Consider the following 9,742-nt stretch of genomic DNA (forward strand, 5'->3'; position numbering starts at 1 on the left):
AGGGCGCGGCCAGGTGGCCTCCTCCGTGCGTGTGCTGTAGCGGTTTCTATGGGGTAAAATTAAGGAAGGAGAAACGTGTTTTCTTTGATTATTTATTTATTTTATTATCTGGAGTTTTGCCACACGCAGGTTTGTCCGTGCCCTTTCCCCGACCAGCCGGTCCCGCTGCCGGAGCAGCCCCTTCCCTTCCCCCTGCCCTTCCCTCTGACGGGGCCCTGAGCCCCCGCCGGGTTCTGCCTCACCCGCTGAAAAATTGTCTTTCTGGGCCTGTTTCATAACCTGCGTTGGAGCAGCCCGTGGACTCCCAAGGACTATTTTTAGGTAGAGAATAGCAAATGTAATCAGTTGATTGGGTGATGCGCATAAATATCGTCAGTGAATAGATAGGCAGCTGCAGCTGTTTATGCAAGGACTCGCTCAGCACACATCCTGGTTGGTATTAATTCCTTTCCCACAGTGCCCCGATTCTGCACTGGTGGCCTGCCATCGGTACAGCTGCGGTTGCACAGGCAGGGAATCAACCGTTTGTGAAGTCTGCCCTCAATCCGAGGAGAGCTTGTGTTGCCCTGCTATTCAACTCCTCCGCTCCGCTCATGGGAGGCAGTAAAGGATGGCATCTCCATTACACCCGCACAGAGCTAACGACCAAAGTCATTAATTGTAGAATCAGTCGTTTCCTTCCTGCCGCTTCCCTCCTCCTCATCTCTCTAGCCTTTATTTCTGATCTCTCTGCCCATCACACGGGCTCTCAGCTGCCCACAGGCTGGCAGCAGTAGCCAGAGGCAGGGGTGCTGCTGCTGGACCACGGCTCTGCCCTGCCCTGGCGTTTCTCAGGGTTGCAGTGCTATAAGGGCCATCGGTAACAGAAGGCCCGTTCCAGCTCAGCTTTCGCTCAGCCATTGTGAGATGGCTTTACGGATGGCAGGGAGACCAGTTTTACTGTGTTCCCGTGGGGCTGCACAGCAGATCAGGAAATGACGGGGCTTGGGGCTTCCTCTGTGGGAGCAGGGAGACGCCCAGGCCTGGGCAGGCAGGTCCAGGGGAACTGTGTCCTTCACACACCAGCGGTGCTGCAGCTCGGGTGCCGCCGGCGGCATTGCTGGTCCCAGCAGCATCCAGGCAGTACCCTGCAGTCAGCCCCCGTAAACTGTGCCTGTGGCCCCTCTGCCTGCGTGCCCAGGTGGGAGTGTGGCACAGCCGGTTGTGGGGCCATGCCCAGACCTTTCAGCAAAAGCTGCAGCACATTTCCAATGTTGCTTGCTCACCCCCTCAAGCAGCTGCCAAGCAGCACTGAGGAAAGCACTAACATAATGCAGCCATTCTTGCCACCTTCTGGTTTTGGTATTTTTTTTCTACTTTTTTTCCTCTTTAGAATAGAATAGAATAGTTCGGTTGGAAGGGATCTACACCCAACTAGCGATCAGGAGCAGCAGGGTTCAGCAACGTGGGCAGCAGATGCGCTCAAAGGCAGAGAGAGCAGATGCAAAGCCTGACTAGGGTTGCAAAAGAAAATGAGTGAGATTTATGGTCTCCTGTTTCACGCAGTGCTTCAGGCCCTGAGCAGCAAACCTCAGCAGGCCCCCCCGGCACTGGCAGTTCCCTGGGGGTGTTGCTGGGGAGGGGACGTGGGGTTCACTCCCAACTCCTGGCATCAGCAGGGAAATGCTCTTTCAGCCCCTGATATATTTTCCAGTGAATAAAAGTGGACGTTAGCATTGAACTGGGGTGGTCTGGCAGATTTTGTGAGAGCACTCCTGAAAATGAACGGTACGAGGGAAAAATAATGGTGAGAATAAGAAAATAAGCTTTTAATGCATCCTGGGGAGAAAACAAAGGACTGTCTGTATTTGGTTAGAGGTGATAACAATGAGCTGATGATGTTACCCAGCGTGTCGGAGTATGGGGACCCTGTGCCATGACGAGGAATGCTGGGGAGGCTGTGAAGCCTGACCCCGTGGCAGAGTGGTGTGTCCCAAGGGGCTGCCCCATGCGGGTAGCCAGCCAGCGAGCCAGCAGGGCTTGGTAGAGCTCGGACATCCCATGGGAAACAGGCATGTGGGTGTGTTGGAGCAGGGAGGGAGCCAGCTGCCCATATGGGTCTTATACAGCAGCCCACGGTGGGTGGCAGCAGTGATTTGGGGGGTCATGGAGCCATCCTTGCGGGGTCATAGTGGCTCAGGGGCAGGGGCGCGAGCACTGAGATGCCACTGAAGGTTGGATGAGCTGGGCAGTGCTTTGGTTGCTCTTCCTGAGAGCTGGCACAGGCAGCAGGGTGGCAGTGGAGACCATGCAGGGCTCTGCAGAGCTACTTCCTTTGATAAAGCGAGCTCGCTGGTGATGCCTGCACCATCCCCTTCTATAGAGGTTTATCAGTGGTCTCTAAAAGCCTTCTTGCTATTTTTTTTCTTAATACCACAGATTTGCAAGCCTGTAAATGTCTCATCTGAAGCTGAGGTTACTGCAGAGCCTGCCTGGCCAACCTGAGGGCAGAGGAGATGGTCTGCCTCCGGATTCTCCATGCCAGTACCTTCAGGATCAGCCCCAGGGCAGAGGGGCTGCCGCGGGCAGGCAGGGTGCTGTGCCCTCTGAGCCAGAAGCACCACGGTGTGGCTCTCTGGCCCCTCCTTGCAGTTGGGCCTTGGGACACTGAGAGTCCGCAGGGTTCTGTGTTTAATTGAGTTATGTTAATCAGCTGGGAGCAGTGGTCAGAGCAGCAGCAGAGAGAGGGGGGTTTGCAGCCGGAGGCTGCTGGGGACTGAGGCAGGCAGGCAGCTGGCAGCATGGGGCTCTCCGGACGTGATGGGGGGAGAGAAGGGGTCACAAACCATCACGTTCAGGAGGTTATCACATGTTGGCACTCAGGGATGTTACACATTTGTATTGCAAGACTCGTCTTTCCAAGGCGTGGGGCTCCCCAAAGGATGAGGTCCCCGCAGAGGGGCTATGGGGTGACAGAGTCAGAGCGAGCAGTGGCGGGATCTCCAGCCAGAAGCCATCCTCCCGCGATGCCACGAGAGGGCAGCAGGTCCTCACGGACCGCGGTGGCCACAACTGCCCCGCAGCCACGCCGGTGGCAGGGCCCCACGCTGCCCCACCGGCTGCTCAGGGGCTCAGCGGTGGTCTCCCACCTCTGCGTTTCTGCAGTTGCTTGCAAGCCGCAGCCTGCATGCTTCTGGGGTCTGCACTTGCGTGCTGCGTCCCTCTCGGACAGGCTGGAGTCCTGCCTTCACCCAGGCTTTCCACGGGAGATGCTGTGCCACAGGATGGCTGCATTCCCCAAAAGATGGGTAGCGGTTCATCGGTGAGCCTTCCCTTGCCCCAGCCCACGCGTGAGCCCCGGGGATGCGGGCGTTGCTGACTGCTTGGTGGATTGGCACAGCCGGACTGAGCCGCTGCCGGTACGGCATCTCCTGGGCAGCGGCAAGGGCTGGCACCACGCTTCTTGCACACATGGACGCGTGTGACAGAGGAGCACTGCTGGCTCCCCCAACATTGTCCTCACAGCAGCCCTGAGCAGTGTTTGCCCATCACTAACAGCCGGCAGCGTTAAATCCGTCCAAACTCTTCACAGACCTGTTGGTTACTACGCTGACAATAACTCACTGCAAGAGAAATTCCCAGGCAAACACAGCTATTGATTTTCTTTCTAACTCCCTTTCGATGGATTTGCCAACAAATGGGGTATTATTCCACCAGGTAATAAATGGGTAGCCTGTGCCAGCGGATGCGTGCTGGCCATAAATCCCCACTGCCCTGCCCGTGGTGGCACTAGGTCTGTCCAGCTGGAGGGTGGTGTAAAGGAGAGGTGGACCAGAATTACATCTTCCTTGCATGAAATGCAATACCCAGGTCCTAAGTCAGGCCCAGGTGAGCAGCCAGTCAGTGTCAGCGGGGTTAACCTGCTGAGCCTGGAGGAATCCCTACCTGGGTCCGTTCCTGACATTCCTTCTATGGCTTCAGCTGGAGAGCCTTCTCCTCTCCTTGTTCCAAGCTTTTCTGCTGTTGAAGAGCTACCACATCCTACCCCTGATGTGGCTGCATTCTTGTGGTGAGTGGAGTGATTCCCACTTTCGGAATGACTTGGGATCTTTTGGGAGAGGCGCTGTATAAAATGCTGGACCACTAGCAAAGCCATCATCTCCTGGGAGCTCTCAAGACAAAACAGCACTCCAATACAAAAGAATTAGGTGTTATGCTTTTGTTATTGTTGTAGTAGTGGTGTTATCATGTTTTCCTCTTGTCCAAGCACTAGGAGGTGCTGCTGGTAACGCTGGAAGCGTTTCCCCACATCTGCAACTGCTACATCCCGAGCAGGGACCCCTGCACGCTGTGCAGGCGGTCACCTCGTGCTGTGGGGTTATTAAATCCTGGTGGAGCACGGAGACAGAGCCAGGCACCCCAACAGGCAAGCGGTACCTCTGCACACCCTGTGCTGCTCGTCCTCCCTTTCTTACGCAAAGCTTGACGCTTAGCGGAAGGCTGTTATTTTATTTGTTTTGTTGTGTTGTTTTGGGGTTTTTTAAATACATATTTCAGACAAACAAACAAACTAATAACTCCCACAAGTTGCCGTGATGCGTCTAACCACATCCGCGGTGCTGTGCTTCCAAACAGATGTTGCCAGGATTCAGCTGAGTCGCCAGCAGCGTTAGCGAAAGCATGTTCAGATGCAAGGGCTGATAAGGAGTCCCTCTGTCCTCGCTGCTGCTCTGCCGCAGCCCCTGCAGCCGAGCCTCATCCTCCTGCCAGAACAGGACCTTTGGAGCACCCCAGCAGTGGTCACCTGCGAAGCCCTTCCCTAGGTGTGAAGCAGAGGCTTTGCAAGAGCACTCTGAGTGCTCTGGGAGGTTATCCAGTTGTGCACAGGGCTCGTGCAATGTGGATCTGAGTGCTAAAACTGGGTTTACTTATTCTGGAGTGGACCCAGCTTGCGGTGAAGACAACAGGAGGGTTTCCGTTAGCTTCACTGGCAGCTGGAGATGGCATTGCAGTGGTACGTTGCAGGGTCTGGTTCTGATTCTCTCCAATCCAACAGCAAAAACTTCCTTTGACTTCATCAGGAATAGGGTTGGGCTGCCCATATTTTTGTTCGAGAACAAGCCAGTCAGCTGCACCTCAGTGCTGACGAACGCTGTACAGCGACTAGATAATAAAAGCCAGAGTGATCTTCCAGGAATACGTGGGGTTTCTCCAGTCGTGGAGAAAAAACTGTCAGGTTTTCCATGAGGAGAGTGGGCTGTCCTCCGAGCCCCCTCCTTGCGTGCAGGCAGGGGAGCAGATAATCAAAACTCATCTCAGAGGTAGGAGAGAAGGCGATAGAGGGACCTTGATCCCTTCTGCTGGGGCTACAGTTGCAATGGCAGGTCCAGGAATAAAGGGGTGTGTTTGAGGGGGAAAAGACCTCCCAGATCTGAATAACTCCTCTGTGAGATGCTGCGGATGGTGGGTGATGGGGTGGGAAGAGAAGGAAGCACAGCTTCCCTCAAGGGCATGGCCAGCTTTCTAGGGTGAGTGCAGGCCTGAAGGCACCTGGAGCTGATGCTTTCCACCCCCTGAACAAGCAGATGAGGAACAGCAGTTCCTCCTCGCTGCCTCTCCCCAGCTCTGGAGGAGCTGGCTCACAAGCAGGGTGTTCAGCTGGCGCTCTCAAAGAGGTTTGAATAGCAGAAACGGGGTGATTATTTTGTTAGGACTGTACTTAAGCCCCCAAAGCTCGTTCCACAAAAGCTACCAGGAATTGCTATCCAGTGCTGATGACTTCCAATTGCTCATCTGGATGAGAGCTGGCAATTTGGCAGTGAAGCCTGTCTCCCTCTGCTGAGCCACGTCCTATTTCATTTTCCTCCTTTGGAGTTTTACCCAGAGCCTTTTTGGTACAAGGGAACACCATGGATCCCTTGCCAGCACGCTGAACCAGTAAGCTCAGCTGCAGTAACCCGTTACGTCCCCAAGAATCTAGTCTGCAAAGCAGTCCTTTTCCCCAAAGTGACTGGGGCTTCAACTGTTATAAAGAGGATTAAACGCAGACAGCTGTTTCCATCTTACCTATGAAGTCTGCTCCGCTGACAAGTCTGCCACGAGTCACCAGGCTCCACGGTTAATCTTCTCTTGCTGAGTGCATGGCTGCTATGGAAGGGGAGCTGTGCTACTCACACAGGTTTCTACCTTACTTTATTTGCAGACCTCTATGCTTTCCCCTGTGCAGCTCCATTTGACAACTGCTGCTCCTGAAATGGCTCTGCTCCATCTAGGTTTCCTTCAGGAGAAAGGAGGAACCTTCGCTTTCATGTCGGTCCCTTTGGAGAGCTCTTGAAACCACCACCTCCACCACCCCCAGCTGCAGTGCCCTTTCCTGGGAGCGATGGGCGAAGGCAGTGGCGGGTGGTGCAGGATATGTTGGACGAGCTCACGCTCATTTTATTGTCTTTCTAAAGGGATTGTGTTGTCAGGGTGGACGCTGGAGGACGGCTCTCCATGTCTAGCCCACCATTTGCAGGGAAGCCGTGTCCTCTCCTTCCCCAAGGTGACACGTCTGGTGGAGCATCACTGCACAGAGCTTCATCTGTATTCCTGGACGGGGCAGCTAATGCAAACACTTGAGTCTGAGCTCTTACAGCTGCAGCAGTCGGGGGTGTCCCTCAGCGCGGGGCAGTCCAGGGACACTGGACTTAGCACTCTGTTGCAGAGAGAAATTCTTGCTCAAGAGGTTTTTCTGCTCCTTACTTGCCTCGGCTTGCTCCTTGCAAACACAGCCCGTAACTGAGGGGGACCAAGGAAGGTTGCTTTTCCTGCTTATTCATCCCACTCCTTACTGCTTGTTTGTACTCGAAGAGCACCTGAGCCCACAAGCAGTGTGCGCACACGCGGCGTGGGCCCTGTGCTTTAACGCCGAGAGGACGGGTGTCACGGGGGGAGAAGCACAGAGCGGACAGCTTGGAACGGAGCCTCCAACAAGGCATTCCCAGAGCAGTGCTCCAGCAGCAGGACCATGCTGCCCATCCAACCTGGGCTGTCTCCAGATCTTCTTCCAGGTGCTGGTGGGAGCCTGTATGTGCAATTTGAACAATGATTTTCTGAAAGCCTTTTAGAAAGGCTGGAAACCGTGTGCCGCACCTCCAGACAAGCCTTAGCTAAGCTTAGGCTGAGCCATCGCCTGTGTTAGGGGCGCATTCAGGCATTTGATGCTAGTGGTCTATAATTCTCAGCTATAAAGCCAATAATTCAGGAAGGAAGGTTTGATAGCCTGTTACCAATCATGAAATAACTGATTCCACTTTCTCTTCAGCTATATGTTCATGTTCTCCCTTAAAGCATGGTTCCAAAACTTCCTTCCCTGTGGAGGATTGCTGAAATCACTGCTTGAGCTCTGGTGAAGAAACTTGTCAGCCCAGAGTGTCATTGTCATCTCCTTCTTTCTCTTCTAAATGTAGATTAGTAGTGATGTTAAAAAAAAAAAAACACGTTACTTTTACCCACAAGTGAGCAGAGGCTCATGGTATCGCTTTGTAGCTTCGCTCTTTCGGCGCCATCCGAAGCCATATCATGGCTTCATGGCTTTCCCTCGCAAGGCTTGAAGTTGCCTGGAGCTGCTCTTCCAGAAAAGAGTCTCTCCAAGAACCAGCTGCAACTCTCGTTTTCCGTGTCTGTGTACACCAGTGTCTCCTTAGATGTTGAGACATCTCCTCACAGCCTTGTTTTAACTTATCTTAGCAACGGCCCCCCTTTTATCCCCCTGAAAGACGGGTTGGCTGGAATTTGCTCGTTCTTTCCGTGATGGCTTTGATCCTGTGCACAGAAGTGTTCCCTGACAGCCAGACAGGGAAGGGCTGTCCCTAGCCTGAAGGGCTTGGGGAGTCATGGATGAATACTGTGTTTACTTGTTTCTAATTGACTACTGCCTTGCCGGATCAGCTGCGTGTCACTGCAAGCCGAGGTCATTGAGACAATCCTCATTCCTCTACAGCTTCTTCTTGGGACTGGGAGGTTGTTGTTGGAGGCAACAGCCGTCCAGCTGGCGGTGTTGGGAGCCTCATGCGGGCATAGGATGGAGAAAGGCTTTTCTTCTGGAGATCTATCACCAGGTTATGAAAGTTGGGCTTTCCTTATCAACCCAAGAGGAGTGTCTATAGATAAAGAGTTTAAATAGAAGTGTACAGGACAAAGATGGGAGTCCGGGCTCCTTTGCTGAAGGTGTCACCAGGTTCGATGCTTTCTTTGTCCTTAGTGAGTGTTTGGACCAAGGCAGAATCACAGCATCCCAGACTGGTGGGGGTTGGAAGGTCCCTCTGGAGCTCCCCCAGTGCCACCCCCTGCCAGAGCAGGGGCACCTCCAGCAGTGGCACAGGACGGCGTCCAGGCGGGTTTGGGATGGCTCCAGAGGGGGAGACTCCCCCACCTCTCTGGGCAGCCTGTGCCACTGCTCTGCCATCCTTACAGGGAAGTTCCTCCTCATGTTTAAATGGATCTTCCTATGTTCAAACAAAGCTCTCCAGCTTTATCTCCTTGTGGTTAAGACCACCAGGAAGTTTCACAATGGGTTTCAAAGGCCTGAATATTTCCTGAAAACAGAGTGTTGACAGTGGTTTTGGAATCGCCTCTGTCTATTCCCCGTGTGGTGAGATTGTTCCGGTACCCGCTCACCCTCTCTGCCAACGGGCTTCATCCCACAACGTAGTCTCTTTGCAGCCTCCTTTGGGTCTGTCTCGGTGCCCTGGATAATGTGTCACCCAAAGAGAGACCTAAGGACCACAGGGCATTGCGGAGAGGATGAGGGCACTGAAGTCTTTGACCTGTTCACTTTGGAGAGGTTTCTTTTTGGCAGGGAAGATATACTTGGGTGGGTTTGTTTCATTTTGAAGCGCGGAGAGTGAATATGCAAGTTACAAAAAAGGAAGCTGGAAATGGTCACACTTTCTACCCACTCCCAAGCAGCGACCAGCAAGTCCTGTTTTTCTCCTTCTCTCCTTGACCTTTCTGGTTTCCTGCTCCCACCTGGCCTACACCTTCAGCAGCTGCATTCGTCCTGGCTTCAGCAAAGTTTGGGTTTGGGATGACTGTGCTGAGATTTATTTAATGTTATTTGGTTTCTTTCCTCTCCCTAAACCAGAAACAACGGAGCTTGGAAACAAGAAGGAGTTGAAATCCATGCCCTTCATCACCTATCTCTCGGGCCTGCTGACAGCACAGATGCTGTCTGATGACCACCTCATCTCAGGTGTGGAGATTCACTGCGAGGAGAAAGGGCGCTGCCCATCCACTTGCCATTTGTGCCGGCGCCCTGGCAAGGAGCAGCTCAGCCCTACACCGGTTCTGCTGGAGATCAACCGAGTGGTGCCCCTGTACGCTCTGATCCAGGACAATGATACCAGGGAGGTGAGTGAGCCCGGGATGGACCAGCTCCACTGCTATGATCCTGCCTTAGTCACCCTCTCAAATCTGCCTTCCTGAGTCTCTGCATAAACATTGGGTTCCCCGGATAGGGGCAGTGGTTTTGTGTGCATGTTTGGTGAGGAATGCTTGAGGACAGTGTCTGATGGAGCTGGCAGGTCCTGCTGCCCACCACCCACAGCCCTCGCTGACCTGTGTCTCCCTGCCTTCAGGATGGTGAAGGCAGGGGGATGAGCAGCTGGGGCCATGGTCATCCCTGGTGTCCCCCCACAGCAGACACCAGTGCGCCGGATGTGTCCTGGGGAGGGGTCTTAGCAGCCAAGAGTCAGGTCAGTCCTCCACTCCTGGCTCTGCG

The 9,742-nt window shown here is 53.9% G+C and overlaps 1 protein-coding gene across 1 annotated transcript in view; it reads left to right on the forward strand.

Moving 5' to 3' along the window:
• The window catches only part of ASTN2 (astrotactin 2), a 321,046-nt gene that overhangs the window by 203,946 nt on the left and 107,358 nt on the right, over positions 1-9,742 (forward strand). Inside the window, exon 17 of the mRNA XM_009888090.1 lies at positions 9,107-9,372. Coding sequence (XP_009886392.1) covers positions 9,107-9,372 — 266 coding nt within the window. The remainder of the gene's footprint in view (positions 1-9,106; positions 9,373-9,742) is intronic.

The sequence above is a fragment of the Charadrius vociferus genome, unplaced genomic scaffold (assembly GCF_000708025.1).
Source record: "Charadrius vociferus isolate BGI_N301 unplaced genomic scaffold, ASM70802v2 scaffold56, whole genome shotgun sequence".
NCBI lineage: Eukaryota > Metazoa > Chordata > Aves > Charadriiformes > Charadriidae > Charadrius > Charadrius vociferus.